At 46.6% G+C, this 25,057-nt stretch overlaps 3 protein-coding genes across 3 annotated transcripts in view; all 3 read right to left on the bottom strand.

Moving 5' to 3' along the window:
- prr36b (proline rich 36b) overlaps window positions 1-2,541 on the bottom strand; it is a 33,395-nt gene extending 30,854 nt beyond the window's left edge. The window contains exon 1 of the mRNA XM_080488417.1: window positions 2,463-2,541. The gene's annotated coding sequence lies outside the window, so the exon portion shown is untranslated. The remainder of the gene's footprint in view (window positions 1-2,462) is intronic.
- An 8,197-nt stretch (window positions 2,542-10,738) lies between these two features.
- Window positions 10,739-18,482, bottom strand: mcoln1b (mucolipin TRP cation channel 1b; the record flags this gene model as incomplete). The annotated part of the gene is made up of 12 exons (XM_080487049.1): window positions 18,251-18,482; window positions 17,966-18,127; window positions 16,078-16,234; window positions 15,639-15,720; window positions 15,332-15,428; window positions 14,673-14,772; window positions 13,126-13,232; window positions 12,800-12,949; window positions 12,217-12,318; window positions 11,979-12,101; window positions 10,975-11,181; window positions 10,739-10,873 (listed from the first exon to the last, which is right to left on the bottom strand). The coding sequence occupies exons 1-12, from the start codon at window positions 18,338-18,340 to the stop codon at window positions 10,739-10,741; spliced, it is 1,512 nt and encodes a 503-aa protein (XP_080343175.1). The 5' UTR covers window positions 18,341-18,482.
- Window positions 18,483-21,845: 3,363 nt separating this feature from the next.
- On the bottom strand, window positions 21,846-25,003 carry LOC308124178 (trafficking protein particle complex subunit 5-like). The gene is made up of 3 exons (XM_080487050.1): window positions 24,955-25,003; window positions 23,469-23,741; window positions 21,846-23,358 (listed from the first exon to the last, which is right to left on the bottom strand). Exons 2-3 carry the CDS (start codon window positions 23,736-23,738, stop codon window positions 23,062-23,064), a joined length of 567 nt encoding a protein of 188 aa, XP_080343176.1. The 5' UTR covers window positions 23,739-23,741; window positions 24,955-25,003; the 3' UTR covers window positions 21,846-23,061.
- Window positions 25,004-25,057: the final 54 nt, after the last annotated feature.

Raw genomic sequence — 25,057 nt, 5'->3', positions numbered from 1 at the left:
GTCGAGAGGCCAGCTCGGGGCAACATGAGACAGTAAAAGTTAAATTAGCCCAAATCCAATCTAAACAGAGAGATGCCAAACTAAATATTTCAGAATCATTTACAATGTGTTTGACCCAGATTGAGATCCTTCATGTGACAAGAATTGTGTTAAAAAAGAAGAAAGCAGGACAGAAAATTACATCTTTTGTGAGCTAGAGCATTGAGTGAGCTCTCCTCCTGAAGTTTTCATCGGGATGCTTGTTTTGGTGAGTTTATCCATTTCAGTCTTTTATCCTCCATTTAACAGTCAATGACTGTAAAGAGCAGCACTGATGCAAAGTAATCGATGATGTGCATTTCATCAATTCAGTGCCGTTTATCTGTCACATCCTGATTATTTAAAGGCTTGAACTGCGATGATGGCAGTGAAACCATTTTTCTGATTACTTAGAGAACATAAAGAGCTGCAGGGCTCCATCTGATTGGCCAGATATGTTGACATGCAGAACATGAATCCATGAAAAGGTCATTCAAGGCAATTCCGTATTTTGAGAGATGCAATACTGATATCACAATGATGACAAATCTGCAATATATTGACTTGAAAAGGAAGAAAACTGTTCATATTTGCCATTTCTAAATGAGTAAAGGTTGTTTTTGCGTGAAAAACAATTGATTAACCAAGAAAACACACATTTGCAGATATTTTATTAAAACAATAGGATATTTTAACAAAACTAAATCCCTGCTGACAGAATTGTTAAAATGACGTATGGATTATTAACCTTAAATGGCATCAATTGCCCTCAGCTGATTAATTGACAAACGTTGTAATTTGAAGCAGCTAATTGATTTTAGAGGAGCAGCTCCATTCATGACGACATGCAGCCTTTCCAGACAGTGGCGACAGCGACTCAGCTCTCGGGGTGTCTGCCACTGTAGACATCCACACCCTCAATTCCAGCTCAATACAGTGACACCAGACGCAATGATATGTTGTAGTAAAAACACAAGAAAATGATCCACAGTCAACGTCCTAATGTCAAGAAAATCACTCTGGGTTTTTTCTTTTCTTCTTTCATTGTTGTAATGATTATTTAATACAAGATGACAAATCCTCTCCACACACATAAAACCTCGATGAGTAATCCATCCTCCTCCAGCTCATAATCTTAAGACCCAAGACCATCTTAAATAACTTCATAAAAACCGCGTGTGGCTTTTAATGGCCACTGAATTTAATTTCACATGATTGCATTAGGCCGCCCGTTTGTCCTCCATTTCCCTGCCTCATCCACCAGAAACTGTGAGTCAGCCATTCTCTCTCATCCAGGCACCGGAGGCGGGAGGGGGGAGAGGCGGACCGGCTGATGGCTTTAGCCCACCTCTGACTTAAGAGCCCTGGAGAACCTCCAAGCACCCGGCGTGGCCGAGCCTTAGAAGTGCTCATATTAGTTGCCCCGGGATGCCTATTGAGTCGGGATGACATCAATGCATCACGGTCGATCAGCACACATTACTGACCGAACCCTTGGCCACTGTGGTCACAAAGCTCAAGACAATTTATGTCGCCGCCCGCGCCACCTCCAGGGGAGAGAACAGTGTTGTGGGCTGAGGATAAAGACTTCTAATGCGTGCATGTTTTGCAGTTTATTAAATGCTCTTGGCCAGGCTTTGGGAACCGGCCGAGTTCTGTCGTCCCCATTGTTCTGCAGGAGGGGAGCGTAATCTGTCTTGCTGCACTCACTCACAAATAAAACCAGCCAGGGAGCGGAGCAGCGACGTCCCTCCAGCCTCTTCCAACACCACAATAGCTGATCACTTTTGGGGGGGGGGGGCATTAATCACCTCTGATTACATGCCAGCTTCAGACTGTGTAACTCCCAGCTTCACTCCCTCCAGTATCCTGATCGCTCTGAAAATAAACCCCAAAGTTATCCTGCTCAGATGCAAACTGAAACAGACATTTGCTGATTCATCAGCAAACAAAACATTTTTTTTTTAAACCTGGAATATTTCTGAGCAGTACTTTGCTGCTATCAGAACAATGGGCTGCATGGTGGCTGGAGGATGGAGAGAAGGAGCGGCAGGAGGAGGAGGAGGAGGAAAGGAAAGTTTCAGGTGGAAAAGCAGATTAAAATCAACAGATAGAGGAATATGGAGCGGTTTCAGTGAGGATGTCTGGATAATGAGTGTGTGCTCAGTAAGGACCTCCAGCTCCCACATGCAGCCCGCCGCCACCGCCCCATCATCTCCCCGGGCGGGGAGCGACTCCGCCGGGCGGAAAACACAGGATTTTACACGTTTTTAAAAAATCCACTCACACAAGGAGCAGAGACTCGCTGATTTAGAGGTTAAAAACCGGAAACCCGGAGTGATAAAGGCAAGTGAGCCTAAACACGTCACGTGAATAAAGAAAGGCTAATTAGCGCTAAACAGTTAATAACGCAGGTTAGCATGCTAAAGCTAAAACTATCTTACCAGTCGGAGCAGCGCGAGCTCGAAGATTCTCCCGCCTCGCCCAGTGTCGCCGCTCCGCTCCGCTCGCCCGGCTGGATCTGAGGAGGAGGAGGAGGAGGAGGAGGAGGAACGGAACCGGCTGCAGGAAGAAAAAAAAAAAAAAAAAAAACCTCGGAAGAGCCGGAGCGAATCGAGCCGAACCGAACCGGGCCGAGTGGAGCCGAACCGAACCGAGTTGAGCCGAGCGGAGCCCAGTGGAGCCGAACCGAGCCGAGTGGAGCCGAGCGGACAAGAAAGTTGAGCGTGCCGAGCGCCGCTTTTACACAAGTGATGCGCGTTCACTGGGAGGAAGAAAGGATGACGCTTCAGCACACACACAAACACACGCACGCACACCACACACAAACACACGCACACACACACACACACACGCACACACACACACACACACACACACACACACACGCAGACGCGCGCGCGCGCGCCGGTGAACGGATGGATGGACAGGCGGAGGAGAGGGCTGCTGCTGCCTTCAGGCGCTGCTGGAAATTTCAGGTTTCATCAAAAAATCCCTTTTCACGAGGTAAAATGGAATAAAAAATTTGCCGATGTGATAATTAGTATTTCAGTCATATATTTTACCAATAATGTAATTGTAATTTGTAATAAATTGTTTTGCTGTTGCTATAATTAGCATTTTATTAATCTATTTTGTAAATTTCTTTCCATTATTTGGTTGACCTACAGTGGTCTCATTCATAGTTTAGTTCTAGTGGGCTGGACTGGTAAAATAATGCCATAACATCCTCTAAATGTTTACTTTAAATCTGGTCTTCATTGTGGTGCAGTATAGCTTTCGAACAGGCAAAGCTAGTGTCATACATGAAAAATCTCTATTTTTTGCTTTACTTATTTTGATGTTTTTCTTTGTTACTTCTTTATTCTGTGTCTCCAGCTGCACATTTCTACCATTTGATGTCACTTTGTGGTCATTGTGTTTGTCTTTATCATGGATCTTTGCAGCTTTAGTAATCCAATAAGTTTTCTTTGCATTGTATCTGGATTTGGGGTTTATTTTGGTTGTTTCTTGTGTTTTCTTGCTCTTTTTTAATGTGATGTAGAGTTCGTTCAGTCATTTTTGTTTATTTTGGTTTCATTATTGTTGCCTGCAGACTTAGATGAAGACACAATACGCTTTTATTTCCACCTTACTTTCACAAACTAACTGATCTTAATGTGTCACAGAGCCTTTTATGCAAGAATACACAGTTAAAACAGAGTTTTATTCCGTCGCATGGGTTATAACAGCTGATTAGGTTCTGTAGTTCAGTGTGATGAAGACGTCATTGAGAGTATTGGCTTGATCGGGCATCAACAAGTTTAGTCCCAGTCATGCCTGGAGGCAGCGACGCACCTTAATAGCTGCTTATTAAATATCACCATTAGTCATACCTGTCTGACAAGTCCACTGTATCAACAGAGACGTCTTCACACTGTTGTTTTACCTGCTCTGCCACGCTGGTCAGTCATGATGTGCCAGAATACAAACCATGTAAATGGTACAAGGATTTGACTCATAATAGAGGTTTAATCGTCCCAAAGCGCTTCACAATGCCGGTCACGCAAGGCGCTCAGTCTCTGCTGGGAACAGGTTATTCCCATTAGATGGGAACAAAAGATGGTGCTGGTTTGATGATTTGAATGCGTCCTCGGGCAGATATCAGTATACTGTGGTTATAAACAAGTTATATTCAAATCATTTAAAAAAAATAAAAAATAAACCTCCAATCACGCCTCTTTGGCGGTGAATTGCGCGGTTACGGTGTGTCCTTGAAGGCAGCACTGCCAGGAGACAGCCACGCTGAAATTGAAAGGCCTGAATAGCCAATAGCAGAGGAACTCTGCTTTCTCTAAGATTGGCCAATCGCATCTCGGCCTGTGGGATTATTCAAATGTAGGATGATGTCACCTCTTGCAAGTCACCCTACTCCCTCACCCGAGTCCCCCCCCCCCCCCCCCTTGCCCTCCATCTAGGCCCCTGCTCTCCTTTCTCTCTCCTCTTCAAACCCTTTTCTTTCTTTCTCCATGCCCCACTGCACACACACACACACACGCACACACGCACACACACACACACACACACACACACACACACACACACACACACACACACACACACACACACACACACACACACACACACACTTTAACGGTGCATTGCTGCCGCGCCACATGCATCAAGTTGCCTGCATTGTCTGCCTCCAGTGCTACTGTTGCATCAAGAATTCTAAATCCCTGCACACATTTCAGACCTGTTGATTAAAAAAAAAAAAAAAAAAAAAAGGAATAGAAGTTGCTGGAATGTGAATCTGGATCCAAACCAACACGTTTTGGGGTTTTTCTTTGCCCACACTAACATGTAATCCTGGCCTCTATTTGTACTCTAGATTTTCAGGCCTCTGCACCTTCTTTTGTCTCTTTTGTCTTAAAAATCAAGTTTCCACCAGGCAACAAGGTGAAGCTGTGAGGAGAGTGAATCTTCAATGTGCGCCTGCCTGCGACTTCAGGCCGGCGCAGTCGGCAGCGAGCAGATCTCCATTTGGAGGAAACAGGAGATGTGAATCCAGCTGGCGAGGAGCAGCACTTACAGGCTGCCTGTTGTTTGGTGGCTTTTAAAAGCTTTTGTCTCTGTGGGCTGTGTCCCTCGCTGGACCAGCCAGAGACGGTCTGTCTGTCCTAAAGTCCTCATATTCTCCAGTGTTTCTCCTCCTCCTCCTCCTGTTCACCTCCTCCTCCTGTTCACCTCCTCCTCCTGTTCACCTCTTCCTCCTGTTCTCCTCTTCCTCCTCTTCACCTCCTCCTCCTCCTGTTCACCTCCTCCTGCTCCTGTTCTCCTCCTCCTCCTCCTGCTCCTGTTCTCCTCCTCCTCCTGTTCTCCTCCTCCTCCTCCTGTTCTCCTCCTCCTCCTGTTCTCCTCCTCCTCCTCCTGTTCTCTTCCTCCTCCTCCTGTTCTCCTCCTCCTCCTGTCCTCCTCCTCCTCCTCCTGTTCTCCTCCTCCTCCTCCTGTTCACCTCCTCCTGCTCCTGTTCTCCTCCTCCTCCTCCTGCTCCTGTTCTCCTCCTCCTCCTCCTCCTCCTGTTCTCCTCCTCCTCCTCCTGTTCACCTCCTCCTCCTCCTCCTCCTCCTGTTCTCCTCCTCCTCCTCCTGTTCTCCTCCTCCTCCTGCTCCTGTTCTCCTCCTCCTCCTGTCCTCCCCCTCCTGTTCACCTCCTCCTCCTGTTCTCCTCCTCCTCCTGCTCCTGTTCTCCTCCTCCTCCTGTTCTCCTCCTCCTGTTCTCCTCCTCCTCCTGCTCCTGTTCTCCTCCTCCTCCTGTTCTCCTCCTCCTCCTGTTCTCCTCCCCCTCCTCCTCCTGTTCTCCTCCTCCTCCTGTTCTCCTCCTCCTCCTCCTGTTCTCCTCCTCCTCCTCCTCCTCCTCCTGTTCTCCTCCTCCTCCTGTCCTCCTCCTCCTCCTGGTCTGGTCGGTCCAGAAACCTTCAGTATTCTAAGTTTCTAGCTCCTCCTTGATTTTCCTCATTTGAATATTGGATCATAGGAGCTACATTCAGAATCTGCTGTGTCTGTGTGAGCTGGACTTCATAAAATGGACAAAACAGAAAAAACCAGTGAGGAAAACTTGTTCAAGAAGTTTAAAAAGAGCAAAGTGTGTCTAAACTGTCACTATTAAATGCCATAAATTTTAGTTTTCCCTCCATCGTAGATCATTAACTTGTTTCGCGGCTCCAGACGAGTTTTAAACGATGAAAATGTTTGTTTTGGTCCTAAAGGCTGCAGCTCGCTGGGCGACTGTCATCCAGCAGGAAGTTACACCGTCAGAGGAATATTGACCTTTAACCTGCTGATATGGCAAAGTTACTCTGGTTTAATGTTCAAGGTTTCAAAATGGCGTCGGAGCGGCCGAGGCAAGCGGCGCCTGAGAGAGCTGATCCTCTGTCACCCCCAGAGAAACACTCCTTCTGCAGCTCCAACCTCCTCCACAACCACAACGGAACTTCAATCAACCAACTCACATGGTCCATGGTTCTGAGAGCCTGCAGGTGTGTGGATCTGAAAGACAAGGACCGGGGGTCCAGGAAGAGGGTGGGGCCTCCGGGGGGGGGGGGGGGGGGGCTGATGGACGTATTGGCACGGCCAACCCGGAGCAACAAAGAGGGGAAGGTGTTCTTTTGTTGTTTTTTCCAGGCGTGCGGTGGCGTGCGGCAGCGGAGACAGGAAGCGGCCGGGCCGGGCCGGGCCAGGCCGGGCCGGGTGCCCCGCCGCTCAGTCCCCCTCTTATTTACCTCATTGTTGGTTTGGTTCGTCCCCCAGCAGAGCCCTCATGTCCAGCTGGGACCACAAAGAGGCCTGGCGCTCAGTCAAGCTCCCGAACCCCCCCCCCCCCCCCCCGGCCTCCAGTCGGGCAGTCTGCAGCGCCGCTTTCACACAACGCGCCGCGGATACAGACACGCTCCCGCTGGCGTGTACGGTCAGACACGCCGAGGCCCGGACCTGTCTCCCGGAGACACGCCCACCACTTCAGAGGCCGCCGCCGCAAAGCAAACGGCGCCGTGCCACATCACCGTGCAGGATGCTGCACTGGCTGGCAGCGCCAATATCATTACCTTCAAACAGGGGTGTGTGTGTGTGTGTGTGTGTGTGTGTGTGTGTGTGTGTGTGTGTGTGTGTGTGTGTGTGTGTGTGTGTGTGTGTGTGTGTGTGTGTGAGGGAATACTGGATGCAGGTTAGCACAAGCCAGTGCAGCTGCTGCTCTCTGAGCACGGCGGCGTTGTGCACGGTGGCGTTGTGCACGATGGCGTTGTGCACGATGGCGTTGTGCACGGCGGCGTTGTGCACGATGGCGTTGTGCACGGCGGCGTTGTGCACGGCGGCGTTGTGCACGATGGCGTTGTGCACGACGCCGTCGTGCACGATGGCGTTCACGGCGGCTCCCTGAACAACTACAACATGCCAGCGCAGCATATCATTAACACGCAGGACGCTGGCGCTCTGCCAACATGTGAAGGAGGAAACACAAGAGCCTCAATCAGGAAGTCGACGCGTGGCGTCGGGGGACTACAGTCCGTCTGACATGGTGACATGTTGGGTTATAGTGGGAATATTTAGGAGGGAATATTTAGGAGGGAATATTTAGGAGGGAATATTTAGGTGTTTTTGTCAAAAAAAACTTATTGAAGCAAAAAACCAAACAAAGTGGCACGTTTCCTCCAGGATCCCTCGACCTCCTGCTGTGGTCAAAGTCCTGCACATTTTCTCAAAAGCAGTAACTTTTTGAAAATGTACAAATAAAATACATTTCTGTGAAAGTAATGTAATTACACTTCATTTGAATTAAGATACTTCAGTTTGATATTCCAGTGTTTTGCAGGACTGTGGTGGCTACCAGTCTCTCACACACACACACACACACACACACACACACACACACACACACACACACACACACACACACACACACACACACACACACACACACACACACACACAGGCCAAACTAAACAGTGGCTCAGCCTGAGTTTAATCGTTTGATTTGAGCAGCAGCTCCAGCAGCAGTTCAGATATTAAATAACTTCAGCACCAGATGGCTGTTTTTGTTTAACTCCACTTCCTCGTTCTTGGTCCAAACAGAACCATATGGACCAGGAGGACTCTCGGGTTCAGATTTGCTCTCTGGACCGGTTGAAACTCGTCGACTTCCTCTGATTGTTTAATCGTCTTCGTCTCCAAACTAACCTGATGATGTCCAGAGCCGCTTCCTGTCGGCCTTAAGTGCTGCATCCAGCTCTGCAGTGAATAATGCATGTCGGGATGGAGGGATGGAGGGAAGTGGAGGAAGGTGGAGGAAGGTGGAGGAAGGTGGAGGGAGATGGAAGGCTGTCTTCATGCTCTCTCTTGTTCCTCCACTTCAGCCTGGAGATGTAAAGAAACTGTTGCTAATGGAGACTTGAAGGTTAAAGACTTTACTCAGCATGATGTATGTTTAATGAGGCTCCTGTTTTACCTGTCTCCTCTTCCTCCTCCTCCTCCTCCTCCTCCTCCTCTGCTGACATTTCGTCTTTCCTCCTGATTTTATTGATCTGCTACAGACCGAGCCTAACCCCCCCTAGCGGTGAGACACCGCCACAGCACTCCACGAGCTTCAGAGACAAATTCATCTGCTGATTCATTTAAATTTACATTTCTTCTCCTTCTATTGAGATCATTTCCTAAAATTCATTATTTTAAACTCTGTTATGGACTAATTCTTCTCTTTCATCTTATTTTACCCATTCACAGGCCTGTTTTAATCCAGAACATAAAAAAATGGCTCCAATTTATAATATTTGTGTGACATTTGAAAAAACGTTTCAAGATATAATGAAACTAGTAAATAAAAATATATAAATATGTAGAGAACACAAAAAAATTCTAATGAAAGTTACAATACTTATTAAAGCTAAATAAAACTTAACAAAACTATGAAATGTAATAATTAAATGTTACCCCCAAAATTTCCCATTAAATTATAATAAAATTTGAGAGAATGAAATTTAAATTATTTAATATAAATAAAACTTTTTATTAAATCAAACTAACATTTAAAGATATTTGATTAGCCAATAACTTTTTCAAAACAAAATTCAAAAGAAAGCAATTATAATGGAAGTTCTAATACGAGGTTATAAAACTAGAAAATGTTATAAATCAGATGGTAAAAAATTTAGTTTTTTAAAAATTCCTCCCAAAAAGAAAATCAATCAATAAAAGACTCAAGAATTCACAATAAAAATGTTTCTAAAATCTTAAACACACTTTACGTGACTATTAAAGCTCTTAAAATCCTGAATAATCCCACTGATGGATGTGGATTGAGTTTAACCCCTCGATGACAGAACGCCTGGATTTTAATGTCCTTCCAGTTTATTCTGCAGCACAAATACAAATACAAATACAAATACATCCAACATCCAACACATCCACTTTTTTTGTTGAGGTTAAAACTAAGAGAAAAAACCCTTTGTTACCATCCTGTAGGAGACATTTTAATTAAATCAACTGAAATAATAAAAAAAAGTGCTGATGAATATCAAAAATGTTCCACTTCTTCGTGGCTGTAAACAATAACAATCAAGTAAACGTAGCAGTAAAAGGAATAAAACAAATGATGATTTCACTAAGTTTTGTGCGATTAGAGCTCTTCCTAACAGAAGGTGCTGGTTACGTTAGACACCTGGACTCAGTCACTATTAATAAATACATTTAAAAACATCTTCAATGCCAAACTGACGGAGTTGTGATATAAAACATAACATCTCGTACACGATACAAAGGAATTCATGGTGCACGTGGTACTGCCTTCCACTAATATAAAAACGATTCAAGCAGCATTAAATGCAGTTTGTTTCTAAACCTTCTCCCCGGTGGAGCCTGCAGGGGGCGCTCCTCTAGTGCAGTGGTTCCAAACCGTTTTCTTCAGGGAACCAAATTATTTTCTCTTTTCGAAGGATTCATCTTTCTTTTTAGCTCGAAACGCCATCTTTTGTTTTCCTGCTGCTTCCACTTTTAACGCAAACGATGAAACTCAGGCTGCGTTACCACGGCAACGTTTAAGCGCATCGCTTTTGGTTTGGGGAAGTTCTGCTGACGTCACTGGAGTGAGAGGCTCTGCAAAAAAACTCAAAAAATATTTTTGCACGGAATTTCTGTGACATACAGCTCACTCCCTTTCTTCCTCCTCCTCCTCCTCCTCCACCTTTTCTTCCTCCTCCTCCTCCACATTTTATTCCGCCACCTCCTCCTCTGCCACCTTTTCTTCCTCCTCCTCCTCCTCCTCCTCCGCCACCTCCTCTTCCTCCACCTTTTCTTCCCCCTCATCCTCCTCCACCTTTTCTTCCTCCTCCTCCACCTTTTCTTCCTCGTCCTCCTCCTCCTCCGCCTTTTCTTCGGCCACCTCCTCCTCCTCCACCTCCTCCTCCACCTTTTCTTTGGCCACCTCCTCCTTCTCCACCTCCTCCTCCTCCTCCTCTGCCACCACCTCCCCATCCACCTTTTCTTCCGCCTCCTCCTCCACCTCCCCCACCTCCTCCTCCTCCTCCTCCACGTTTTCTTCCTCCGCCACCTCCTCCTCCTCCACCTCCTCCACGTTTTCTTCCACCTCCTCCTCCACCTCCCCCACCTCCTCCTCCACCTCCTCCTCCTCCACCACCACCTCCTCCTCCTCCTCCTCCTCCACCTCCCCCACCTCCTCCTCCTCCTCCTCCTCCTCACCACTCGCAGCAGCAGAGGAAGGAGCACGACGACCCTTCAGGACTCCTGAACTTCCCAGAAGTGGGCGTGTCCATGCACTGGGCGATGAAGGCGTGGAGGTCGGTGATGCGGACCTGCTCCTGCGTCTGCGCCTGCAGGAAGACGACAAAAAGACGTACAGATAAATAAAGTCCAGTCGCCCATGCGGCCGACGCCCTGGCCGGATCCCGACGCCCCCTACAGGTGACGGTACCATGATGGTGTCGTAGGCTCCGGTGATGAGCGCGATGAAGAGCGACAGCACCATGTAGATGAAGAGTGAGATGAAGGTGTACAGGTACACCTGGCTGAAGATCCACACCAGCGTGCCGCTCTGCTCCATCTCAGCGAAGGTGACGAACATGTCGTCTCCGTTGATGAGAGAGAAGAGACACTGGGACACCATGGACAGCGAGCGGAACTGAGACCGGAGGAGAAACACACCGGGTCAGGTCCACAGCGAGCCGACGGGACGTCGTCGCTCTGACCTCAAAACTCTAACAGCTGCACAAATACTTCCTTTTAATGACATAACATGGGAATTACAGGCCAACAAATGCAGATTTCTCTAAATCTAACAAAATAAAATATTAAATAAAATACTGAGATTAAATAAAAAAAGGGATGAAAAAGGTTCAATCATAACAAATAAAACAACAATCAAAGTCGTAGTAATGAAATACAAACAAATATGTAATAAAATAATGCTGCTGATATTAATTTTCTCCTCGCAGATCTTCTTCTTGTATAAACGACATTTAATAAAGTTAATTTACATTTAAAATATTGGAGTTATTTTATGATAGAAACAACAAATAATTGAAGAATAACAACAATGGACTGACTTCTGCTCACGAGTAGAAAATGTTAAAGACAATTTTAATTAGAAAACATTTCATTTGATATAATAGTCTGATTAATGACTGAGGATTTTAATTAAGCTGTTTATTGTTTTACAATTAGTAGAAATTCATTAATCGTGTTTTGGTAGCACACACACACACACACACACACACACACACACACACACACACACACACACACACACACACACAGGATAAAACCTCACCAGCTAATTAGCAGCAGATCTTCATCATGATTCATTACTGTCTGGAGAAACGAGGCTCTGGGGTGTTTCATGATAATCAGGCTGTTCTGAAGTGTGTGTGTGTGTGTGTGTGTGTGTGTGTGTGTGTGTGTGTGTGTGTGTGTGTGTACCTTGGCGTGGTAAGGCCCCAGCACGATCCAGCCACAGAAGCAGTAGCCCAGGTAGATGGCGGCGGCGCAGCAGCAGAAGCGGATCACGTTGGGAAACGCAGCTCTGAGAGTCACGATCAGGATCTGAAGTACATGAAGTACTGAGAGTATTCCTCCTGATTCAGAGTGTGTGTGTGTGTGTGTGTGTGTGTGTGTGTGTGTGTGTGTGTGTGTGTGTGTGTGTGTGTGCGAGCCCTACGTTGTATTTCTGGAAGAAGCTGAGGTAGCGGATGACGCCCACCCACACCAGCAGGGTAGAAGTTCCCAGCAGAATCCCACAAACGTCGTATGACGACAGAGTCTGAATGAAGGACAGTTATTAACCCTTCGACGGCGCCACAGAGCCGCCGTGACCCCCAGAGGGAAGTAGAAATAAATAAAAATATAATAATAAACAAATAAAAATACACAAAATACACAAAGTGAAGATGGCAAAAAGGTTTTTGTTTCATCCTGAACAAATAATATAGAAAAAGAAAACTACAATCTGTCTGGTAACTTTTTTTATAATTAATTTCCTAGAATGTAAATTATACGAGTGTAAGTCTCCTTATATCTGATAGAAATAATAAAAAATAAGGAATAAAATCAGACTGGATGTCCTAAAAGTCCCAAAGTCAAACCCACTCAGTGCTGCAGCAACAATAAAGCTTCTTCTTCTTCTTATTATTATTATTATTATTATTATTAATATGTTCCGTTACTCAGTGACTGAACACAACGTGATGAGACTTTAACCAACAACAATGAAGACAGAACGTTTGGGACGGGCGTCCCGTTACCTTGGACTCGATCCCGATCTTGATGAAGCTTCCGATGATGGTGAAGGTGTCGCTGATGATGAGGAGGATGTACCAGCCGTTGATGAAGTCCAGCCGGTCTCCCCAGCTCACACTGCGGCCCAGCTTGTGTTTGAAGAACCAGACGTACTCCTGAGGACGGAGGGGGGACAGGACGTCTTCACAATCCTCCAGAGGACAGGAGTTTATATCTGCTGGCAAAGTCTCTCTCTCCGTGTGTGTGTGTGTGTGTGTGTGTGTGTGTGTGTGTGTGTGTGTGTGTGTGTGTGTGAGTCCCGGAGGAGAACCGCTCTGGGTTGTTTACGTACGAACTGCAGGACGACGCCTCTCAGGATGGAGCGTCCACAGAGCAGCAGCGACAGCAGACACACCAACGCCACCAGCACGTCGAAGAACTCCCGGGCGTAGCTCTCCGCTGTGGAAACACCCAGCCAAGGCAACCACGAGAGCAATTATCGTCAGAGCTGTCCAGCAACTTTCAGCAGCTGTCCAGCAACTTCCAGCAGCTGTCCAGCAACTTCCAGCAGCTTTCCAGCAGCTTCCAGCAACTTTCCAGCAGCATTCCAGCAACTTTCCAGCAGCTTTCAAGCAACTTTCCAGCAACTTTCAGCAGCCGTCCAGCAGCTGTCCAGCAACTTTCCAGCAACTTTCCAGCAGCTTTCAAGCAACTTTCCAGCAACTTTCAGCAGCCGTCCAGCAGCTGTCCAGCAACTTTCCAGCAACTTTCCAGCAACTTTCCAGCAGCTTTCAAGCAACTTTCCAGCAACTTTCCAGCAGCTTTCCAGCAACTTTCAGCAGCATTCCAGCAACTTTCTAGGAGCTTTCCAGCAACTTTTCAGCAACTTTCCAGCAGCTTTCCAGCAACTTTCAGCAGCTGTCCAACTTTCCAGCAACTTTCAGCAGCTGTCCAGCAACTTTCCAGCAACTTTTCAGCAGCAACTTTCCAGCAGCTTTCCAGCAACTTTTCAGCAGCAACTTTCCAGCAACTTTCAGCAGCTATCCAACAACTTTCCAGCAACTTTCCAGGAGCTTTTCAGCAGCTTTCCAGCAACTTTCCAGCAGCTTTCAGCAGCTTTCCAGCAACTTTTCAGCAGCTTTCCAGCAACTTCCAGCAACTTTCCAGGAGCTTTCCAGCAACTTTTCAGCAACTTTCCAGGAGCTTTCCAGCAACTTTTCAGCAACTTTCCAGGAGCTTTCCAGCAACTTTCCAGCAGCTGTCCAACTTTCCAGCAACTTTCAGCAGCTGTCCAACAACTTTCCAGCAACTTTCCAGGAGCTTTCCAGCAACTTTCAGCAGCTTTCCAGCAACTTTTCAGCAGCTGTCCAGCAACTTTCCAGCAAGTTCCAGCAACTTTCCAGGAGCTTTCCAGCAACTTTCCAGCAGCTTTTCAGCAACTTTCCAGGAGCTTTCCAGCAACTTCCAGCAGCTTTCCAGCAGCTTTCCAGCAACTTTCAGCAGCTTTCCAACAACTTTCCAGCAGCTTCACAGCAGCTTTCCAGCAACTTCCAGCAACTTTCAAGCAACTTTCCAGGAGCTTTCCAGCAACTTTCAGCAACTTTCCAGCAGCTTCACAGCAGCTTTCCAGCAACTTTCCAGCAACTTTCCAGGAGCTTTCCAGCAACTTTCAGCAACTTTCCAGCAACTTCCAGCAGCTTTCCAGCAACTTTTCAGCAACTTTCCAGGAGCTTTCCAGCAACTTTCAGCAACTTTCCAGGAGCTTTCCAGCAACTTTTCAGCAACTTTCCAGCAGCTTTCCAGCAACTTTCAGCAACTTTCCAGGAGCTTTCCAGCAACTTTTCAGCAACTTTCCAGCAGCTTTCCAGCAACTTTCAGCAGCTTCTGCCGGCCGCTCACCGTGTCCGGACACGTTGGGGTCTCTACACTCCTTGATGGACGCCTCGTTCCTCAGGCTGATCTTCACCTTGCCGCTGTGCGCTCTGTTGTCCATGACGATCTGGTGAAACGAACACAAACCGCTGAAAGACATGAAAACGTTTACTGGAGTTCCTCGGCAGCGACTTCACAACATTAAACATTCTCTTTTTTATCCAACACTGATTTTCAATAACGGGTCTCATCTCATCTCTCATCTCATCTCTCATATCATCTCATCTCTCATCTCATCTCTCATCTCTCATCTCATCTCTCATCTCATCTCTCATCTCCATGTCTCATCTCCATGTCTCAAACAGTCAGAAGAGCTGGAATTGTTTTAAAAAAGTATGAAAGTCTGCAGAAATATCAGAAGAAGAGGAGGATGGCTGGAGGAGATACCAAGAGGAAACACGCAGCTAAAGAGGCTAAAATAGCCAAGATGCAGAAAAAAGCTAAAGCAGAAAAAAACCCGAAAAAATCTGTAAAGATGGGAACAAAACCTAAAAATGTAAAAAACTACATCTAAACTGCAGCTATGAAAATGTTCATTTAATTTAATTTCAGTTAATAAGACGTTTGATTTGCTTTACAATCATGAGAGTTTCTCTTGTGGACAAGTGGGATGAATAGAAACTGACGGTGATGGCGAAGGTGTAGCAGTCGGGGATTTCATTGTTGATGATGGTCTGGATGTTGATGGCCTTCAGCTGGAAGTCGATGGTCACGTTAATGAGCCTGTGGAGGACAGAGGACAGAGGACGTTACACCAGTTTCACTCATTCACTCTGTGTCTCGTTCAGGTTTGATGGCAGATACATTCAGTATTTAGTGTTTTCACTTGGACCGTATCTAAAAGAAACGACCAAACGTAAAGGAGAAGCACCTTGAAGGCCTCCTGCATTAATAACATCTCATTATAATACAAAGTACTGAGTAAGTTCTGACTTGTAGAAGTGGAGAGTGAAGTTCTTGTAGTCGCTGTTTGCAGGACTGGAGCCGTAAATCAGTGGATTCAGTCCGACGCACTCTGGAAAAGGAAAGTTAAAAAACCTTTTTAAAAAAGAGCATTAGAGGAACTTGGAAACATCGCATGAGGAATAATTGTTTTTATACATGTGGAGGGTTTTTTTTCCACATCACATGAACTTCCTCAACGCATCTAAATATAGATTTTATGACTTTATCTTCAGCGGCAGCTATCTCGGCCAAATCAGCAGGTGTCAGCAAATAACTCGGCTCCCAAGGGGGAAACGGCGAGCCGGGTTCGGGCTGCTGAACGGAAAAAGACGTTTTGATGAGAGAAGCTATTTCAAGATTTGAAAGTGGGACACAGACGCAATGACTCACAGTCCCGAAGCCTTCAGAGGAAACACTGGAATCGTACCGGTGACCACGCGGGGGTCGATGTCAAACGTGTCATTGACGGGGTCGATGGTGCCCCTCATGTAGTACCGCTGGCAGAGGGAGAGGGCGCTGCCATTCACTCCTGCACCCAGCACGTAGGCGTAGCAGCCCAGAGAGATCTGAGGCAGGGCCAGGTACTGCAGAGGAACACAGGGATGATGCTCGCTGCTCGGAGCAGCTGAAGGCCCAGATACCATCAATACCATCAATACCATCAATACCATCAATGCGGTCAATACGGTCAATACGATCAATACGATCAATACGATCAATACGATCAATACGGTCAATACGATCAATACGGTCAACACGGTCAACACGGTCAACACGGTCAACACGGTCAATACGGTCAATACGGTCAATACGATCAATACGATCAATACGGTCAATACGATCAATACGGTCAATACGGTCAACACGGTCAATACGGTCAATACGATCAATACGATCAATACGGTCAATACGGTCAATACGGTCAATACGATCAACACGGTCAACACGGTCAATACGATCAATACGGTCAATACGGTCAATACGGTCAATACGATCAATACGGTCAATACGATCAATACGATCAATACGATCAATACGGTCAATACGGTCAATACGGTCAATACGATCAATACGGTCAATACGGTCAATACGGTCAATACGGTCAATACGGTCAATACGATCAATACGGTCAATACGATCAATACGATCAATACGTTCAATACGGTCAATACGATCAATACGGTCAATACGATCAATACGGTCAATATGATCAACACGATCAATACGATCAATACGATCAATAAGAACAGACGAGCTTCTCACTTCATCATTTGATTCATTTTCAGAAACTCTAAAGACCGACGTTCGGTTTACAAGTTCAAACAAGTCGTTTCAGAAAAGTTTCACGTTTACACGGCGACATTTTGAAAACGATTTAGACGGAAATGACAGAAATGCGGAAGACGATGTACTTTTCATGTTGGGCCACTAGTGGGTGCTGTTGATTGTATTATCAAACAAGCAGGGAACACTACAATACAAACATTAACGATGGGAGAACACAGACATTCCTTTGTACTCTGGAGGAAACAGCCCATCTACTGAGCATGTGCAGAAGAATTATTCAGCAGTAACAGTGTCTCCGTTGTCTCCGTGGAGTTGGACCGTTTTCAAAAAGTTGTGTTATCAGTGGCTCGTCTAAACGGAAACTCAAAACACTACGAAAGCGTTCTCACTTGAAAATGTGCAAACCAGGCCTGAGTAATACCACTGATGACCTGTGGGGGGCAGTATTGAGTGTTCTTCTTTTCAGGCAAGTAGGTTATTTTCACAGATGAATTATGTTCATTTTGTCGTTTCTTTCGTCAGACAGCGTTACTTTTAGACGCCGTTGAAACATGTCAGCCGGGTAAAAATCTCCGTTCTGTCCTCATTAGTATATTAAAAAGTAACGCTGCTACTCTGTATGTCGTAAAAACCTACGTGGCTGAAAAGACGAAAAACAAAACTCTAAAGGTGAAATGAATTTAATTGACCTGAGGGGGGCAGTCTCGAGCAGAATGTTTCATATACAGCCAGAGAAAGAAACAACAAAAGAAATAAAGATCAGTCGGGTCATGACTGTGTGTGTGTGTGTGTGTGTGTGTGTGTGTGTGTGTGTGTGTGTGTGTGTGTGTGTGTGTGTGTGTTTCCTCCCAGACCAAATTTTAAATATTACTAATTATGAGAATACTTATTCTAACAGTTTTGCAGTATTTCATGGATGTTTGCAGTAAATGAATATTGTGCACTGCCCCCTGCTGGACGTATTGATCAGCACGGTTCCAAACACAGGTAACGGCAGAATCCCGTTGAATCCGCTGGTTTCTGCTCACCCGGTCGACGGCGTAGTGGATGTGAGCGTACATCTCCGCCTGCGTGTGCACGGCCTGCACGTCGTCGAAATGGAAACCCCTCAGGAAGAGGTGCTGGAACGCCGCGGTGTTCTCCTCCTTGAACGTCACCACCATCTGGTTGCTCAGTCCGAACAGCACCAGCTGGAACGGAGGAAAAGGAGCAGCCGGAGTCAGAGCGGGTCAGAGCGGGTCAGAGCGGGTCATGGAGGAGGCTCCACCCCGCTGCAGGGATCCACACACTGACGGAGAACATTCCAGCTCCACCTGCACGGTGACGATGATGATCTTCAGCAGCTGCAGGCCCAGCTTGAAGGGCTTGCGGCCCTTGGCGTGGTATTTGTCGCAGGGGCTCATGAAGAAGTACTTGAGCTTCCTCCTCAGAGCCTCCTCCTCTTCCTCCTCTTCCTCCCGGTGGAGCTGCGAGCCCAGCAGGCCGGCCGGCCGGGGGCTCCCGCCCGGGCCCAGCAGGTCCTGGGAGCCATAGGTGGGTGAGGAGGAGAGCAGCCGGTCCTCCTCTAGAAAACACAGACGTGGAGGAAGTGAAGCAGAGAAACTTTCTCCAGCAGGACTAATCGTCCCCATACCTGGACTGACGTCCCAGAAGTGAAGACAGTCTGTCCTCTCTGTCCCTGGCTTGTTTCAGGTTTTAAAAAGTGTGTTGCTCCAACCAGCCAATCAGAATCAAACCCTATATAGTGTCATCGGGGGTTCAGCCAATCCCAATCAAGGTAGGCCCTCCCTTTGACTCCTCCCACAATGAGGCAGCTCTGCTCTGGCACATGGCACCACGAGAGGAAGTACTTCCTCCTCTTCCCAAGATGGGCATGTGTGGGCGGAGCTAGTCCAGCTCACACAGACACAGCAGATTCTGAATGTAGCTCCTATGATCCAATATTCAAATGAGGAAAATCAAGGAGGAGCTAGAACCTTAGAATACTGAAGGTTTCTGGAGCGACCAGACCAGGAGGAGGAGGAGAACAGGAGGAGGAGGAGGAAGAGGAGAACAGGAGGAGGAGGAGGAGAACAGGAGGAACAGGAGGAGAACAGGAGGAGGAGGAGGAGGAGGAGTAGAACAGGAGGAGGAGGAGAACAGGAGGAGGAGGAGAACAGGAGGAGGAGGAGGTGAACAGGAGGAGGAGGAGAACAGGAGGAGGAGGAGAACAGGAGGAGGAGGAGGTGAACAGGAGGAGGAGGAGGAGGAGGAGAACAGGAGGAGGAGGAGGTGAACAGGAGGAGGAGGAGAACAGGAGGAGGAGGAGGAGAACAGGAGGAGGAGGAGAACAGGAGGAGGAGGAGAACAGGAGGAGGAGGAGGAGGAGGAGAACAGGAGGAGGAGGAGAACAGGAGGAGGAGGAGGTGAACAGGAGGAGGAGGAGAACAGGAGGAGGAGGAGAACAGGAGGAGGAGGAGGTGAACAGGAGGAGGAGGAGAACAGGAGGAGGAGGAGGAGAACAGGAGGAACAGGAGGAGAACAGGAGGAGGAGGAGGAGGAGGAGGAGGAGAACAGGAGGAGGAGGAGAACAGGAGGAGGAGGAGGAGAACAGGAGGAACAGGAGGAGGAGGAGAACAGGAGGAGGAGGAGAACAGGAGGAGGAGGAGGTGAACAGGAGGAGGAGGAGAACAGGAGGAGGAGGAGGTGAACAGGAGGAGGAGGAGAACAAGAGGAGGAGGAGGTGAACAGGAGGAGGAGGAGGAGAACAGGAGGAGGAGGAGAACAGGAGGAGGAGGAGGAGAACAGGAGGAACAGGAGGAGGAGGAGAACAGGAGGAGGAGGAGGAGGAGAACAGGAGGAGGTGAACAGGAGGAGGAGGAGAACAGGAGGAGGAGGAGAACAAGAGGAGGAGGAGGAGGAGAACAGGAGGAGGAGGAGAACAGGAGGAGGAGGAGGAGGAGGAGAACAGGAGGAGGAGGAGAACAGGAGGAGGAGGAGGTGAACAGGAGGAGGAGGAGAACAGGAGGAGGAGGAGAACAGGAGGAGGAGGAGGTGAACAGGAGGAGGAGGAGAACAGGAGGAGGAGGAGGAGAACAGGAGGTGAACAGGAGGAGAACAGGAGGAGGAGGAGGAGGAGGAGGAGAACAGGAGGAGGAGGAGAACAGGAGGAGGAGGAGGAGAACAGGAGGAACAGGAGGAGGAGGAGAACAGGAGGAGGAGGAGAACAGGAGGAGGAGGAGGTGAACAGGAGGAGGAGGAGAACAGGAGGAGGAGGAGGTGAACAGGAGGAGGAGGAGAACAGGAGGAGGAGGAGAACAAGAGGAGGAGGAGGTGAACAGGAGGAGGAGGAGGAGAACAGGAGGAGGAGGAGAACAGGAGGAGGAGGAGGAGAACAGGAGGAACAGGAGGAGGAGGAGAACAGGAGGAGGAGGAGGAGGAGAACAGGAGGAGGTGAACAGGAGGAGGAGGAGAACAGGAGGAGGAGGAGAACAAGAGGAGGAGGAGGAGGAGAACAGGAGGAGGAGGAGAACAGGAGGAGGGGGGGAGAACAGGAGGAGGAGAACAGGAGGAGGAGGTGAACAGGAGGAGGAGGAGAACAAGAGGAGGAGGAGGAGGAGAACAGGAGGAGGAGGAGAACAGGAGGAGGAGGAGAACAAGAGGAGGAGGAGGAGGAGAACAGGAGGAGGAGGTGAACAGGAGGAGGAGGAGAACAGGAGGAGGAGGAGAACAAGAGGAGGAGGAGGAGGAGAACAGGAGGAGGAGGAGAACAGGAGGAGGAGGAGGAGGAGAACAGGAGGAACAGGAGGAGGAGGAGAACAGGAGGAGGAGGAGAACAGGAGGAGGAGGAGGTGAACAGGAGGAGGAGGAGAACATCTGGAGGACAGGAGAACTTTAAAGATAGAAACTGTGAATTTTGTGTGATTTCAGAGTTCTGGAGACGTGAGGACCAACCTGTGGCGCAGTCCGGGGAGCAGGAGGTGTAGTCTGGAGCGGCCATAGAGATGATGGAGGAGCAGGAGGAGGAAGAGGAGGAGAGGAGGAGGAGGAAGAGCAGGAAGAGAGGAGGAGCAGGAGGAGAGGAGGAGGAGGAAGAGCAGGAAGAGAGGAGGAGCAGGAAGTTACCGGAGCGGAGGTTGAAAACAAACCGGACTCATCCTGTGAAAAATGTCCGCGGACTCCGACAGAACCGCTGCTTCTCCGAGAGGTTCCGGTTAATATTCCAGACGTTCCCGTGGTTCTAAATATTCCAGACGTTCCCGTGGTTCTAAATATTCTAGACGTTCCCGTGGTTCTAAATATTCTAGACGTTCCCGTGGTTCTAAATATTCCAGACGTTCTGGTTGTTCTAAATATTCTAGACGTTCCGGTTCTTCAGGTCGGTCTGGATGTTCTGGATGTTGTTTTGAATGACACCCAGGTAAACACTGCATCACCACTTCCTGGACACCACGTGACTGAGTCACGTGAGGAGGAACCGAGCGCTGCGGGATGAGGAAGAAGAGGAAGAGGAAGAGGAGGAGGGGAGAGAAATTTGAGCTTAATGTTATTTTCAGTGGATTTTAAGATTTCTTTATAAGATTTCTTAATAAGATTTCTTTATATAGAAATAAAAGTTTGTTGTTACATTATTACACTCAGTAAATTTTATTTCATTTCATTGATTGATAAAATAAACAATAAAAAACATTTAGACTTTAGACTTTGCTTTAATATGAAGCAGAAGAAAAGGTTATAATACATTGCAGAACGCAAGATTTGATCTTGATAGAAAAGGAGGAGGAGGAGGATGAACTCTTCATCCCAATTAATCCTCCTGAGAGTAACAGCGAAATCAATCAATGATCAATTTATATTGATAAAAACTGAGATGTTCCTGCAGCTGATCGTATTTCTGCTGCTAAATAAAGACAAAACACATTTCCAGTGAATTTTTTAACTTTTTATTTCATTTCAAACCTCCAGACACTGGAGGAAATGAGTAAAACACCTTAATACGAGCCTCAAATATTCACACTCTAATAATAATATACACATAAAAGACAGTAAAGATTAAAAACCAAAACCACCATAAGTAGACGGATTATCAGGTTTTTGCTGATCGAAGCTGAACGGGAATGAAACCGTGAGGAAAAGAATTAAAACAGGAACTGAGAAAACTTCTGTTCTAAAAACTCATTTAAACGTCATTATCGTGTTTTAATGTTTGTATTTCTAACAGTTTAATTTACTTTTACTCATCAGATTCAAACTGACTTCTGTTCTTATAAATGATCAATAACGACATTTTCTCTTGTCGTTTTGGTCTTTTTAGTCTTAATATTTAGTTTCTCAAACGTCCAGACTTTAACTTAAATTAAATATTAATAAAACTCAATATTCTGTAATTACTGATTAGATTTATACTTTCACTGTTAGTTTTATTTTCAACATTTTTCCTAAATTCTTGATATATTTATAAATTAATTGACACATTTTATGACTTTATTCTAATTTCTTCTTATTTCAATCAGAACATTTTAATACATAATTTAACCTCTAATGTCTGAATGTATTTGGACATTTTTACCTTCTTTGTCAACATTTCCAGTCTGAGTCCATCGGCACATTTTTGACGTTAGACTTTTACTTGATTTATTAGACTTCATGAATCTTCAGATTTTTATTTGGACTCAAAACTCCGTCTGTTTTCCTCATAATATAAACTAAAACTGTCACAGCGACCGAGGCGCCGCCTATAAGACAACCGTTCAAGTGAAAACTCTACTGAGCATGTGCAGAACTCTAGTTCCCACAGACGTGGTGACCATGTGCAGCAGCAGAATTTCAGGAAGTTCTCCCACCAGTTAACACAGACGGAGTTGAAAGGTTAAAAAGTGGGGATTTTTTTTGTGGCGTTAACGATTCGTTAAAGTCACGACATCGTCCACGTGCTCCAACGACGGGGAGTTCTTCCTGAAATCAGAGATTATTCACTAAATGCATCTTTTTTTATTTGTTTGTGACGTAAAACAGTGATAGAAAACTACAGAATGAAACATCAATGATGGATCGATGGTCGTGGTTCAGTCCTCCTGCTCCTCCTCCACCTCCTCCTGCTCCTCCTCCACCTCCACCTCCTCCTCCACCACCTCCTCCTCCTCCTCTATCTGCCGTCCAGAGCTTTGTCCCTGCTGATGACGGACTCGTTGAACTTGATCATGAGCGTGGTTCCTTTGTGCCAGTGGGCGGTGACCTTGGCGGGGAAGCCGCTGTGCGTTAGCACCGCCTCCACGATGCCGGCGGTGAAGGCGGCGCAGTTCAGGCTGCTGTTCTCTTTGGGCACCGAGATGTAGGCGTTGATCAGCGGCTCCTTCTCGATGATGTAGTACGTCTTGTCGTCGTCGTTGGCCTGCTCCAGCTTGTCGGCTTCCTTACCGAACAGAGACTTCCACACGTTCACCTGGAAAACGGAGAACCGGTCACACGTGTGCCATCTTTTTTTAACCCTTTACCAACCTCCCGTGTTCCAGGAAGTCCCTCGCCTCTAACAGAAGACCAACACATCCAAACCTTGACGAAGAGCAGCATGTTGAGCACTTTGGTCTCCCGCTTCCCGTTCTTCTCCCGCAGCACCAGGACGTCCAGCATGCCGGCCCCCACGCTCTGGCCCATGTCCGCCAGGCGCGTCTGCAGCTCCGACACAGAGTAAACGCGGCTCTGGCAGTACTGGACCATCTCGGAGAAGAGCAGCGCGAAGATGCTCACGCTCACCTCCGTCTTGGGCCGGGTCAGCGGACGCTCCAGGATGTTGGACTTCCCTCGAGTGAAGCGCGTGTCCATTTTCTGTCACAGATTATTTTGATTTTACACAGCCTCAGAAAAACATCATTTACAACAAATAAAACTATTTTCAACTATAATTCTTCAAATAAAATACTGAATCGAAGGCCTTGGATTTTAATTATTAGGCAACAAAAGATCCTGTGACTTCAAATGTTTAATAGAAAAGTCCCAAAGTGACAGCTTGAGACTTTTTTAGTTAAATGTTTAACTTAGCGTGCGTCGCTGATGGAGGGAATAAAATCACACGCCACATGTCAATACCACCATTTTACCCATGACATTCCACTGAATCTGCACCGGATGGAGCCAAAATGAATGGGAAACATTAAAAACACTTAAAAATATAACACTACGACTCTTAAAGCTTTAAATGGACCTAAATACATCTCAGATTGACTAGAGTAAGAAACCTCCAGACCCCCTCAGGAAGAGGTCTACAACGTGTGTCAGAGTCCGAAGAAACAAGGAGAAGCAGCCTTTGGTTCCGACCTCCTCACCTGGGGAACAAACTCACTTCTTTTCTATCAGGATTTTAAAAATTATTATCTACTCAGACTTTCCACTAAGCAATGTATCTTACTGCTTAAATGACCCCTTTCTTCATTTAGATTTCACTTCATTTACCATGCCTTTCTTAATGTCTTTATTTGAATGTTTTCATGATCTTTAAGATTCCTAATCGCATGAATGTATTTCCGTTTGAATCAGAGTGAATTACCTTGCATCTAGAAATACATTTGCCTGTAACACTCTGATGTTTTCAAGCAAAAACTGCACATTGCTAGAATAACTGTTATGCTGGCTTTATTACTAAGAAAAGTTGAATTCAGCCTCAACATAATTTAACTTAATTAGGATTAAGATGCCAGATCATTTCATGGGAATCACTTTCTTTATATTTGTTCGTTTAGCTGATTCGCACATCAGTGCAGTTCTCCTCGTTAGTTTATTTAACGATAGTGCTGGACGCTTTTATACAATAGATGGAGCTGAATATTTAAGCTTTTAGTCTTATTTGGATCAGCTGACTGCTAGTGCTAGCTGTTAGCCACTTAGCTGCTAATGCTACCAAACACTACGTACCGTCCAGGTTAAAGAATGTAAGCAAACTGTGGGAGTATGAATGTCTAAGAGACATACTGGAAGGATGATATAACCGATAAGTGTCCGCAAATATTACTTAAAACATGAAACATGTAAAGATAAATGTTACCTTTGTTGAAGTAAAACTGCTCCACTTCCGATATTCTTCTTCTACGTTTACAAAAAGTAGCACAGGATGCGCTGATATCACACAGCGCCCTCTCCTGTCCCGG

This window comes from Lipophrys pholis, assembly GCF_963383615.2.
Source record: "Lipophrys pholis genome assembly, chromosome: 19".
NCBI lineage: Eukaryota > Metazoa > Chordata > Actinopteri > Blenniiformes > Blenniidae > Lipophrys > Lipophrys pholis.
This window is presented reverse-complemented; position numbering and strand designations above follow the sequence as displayed.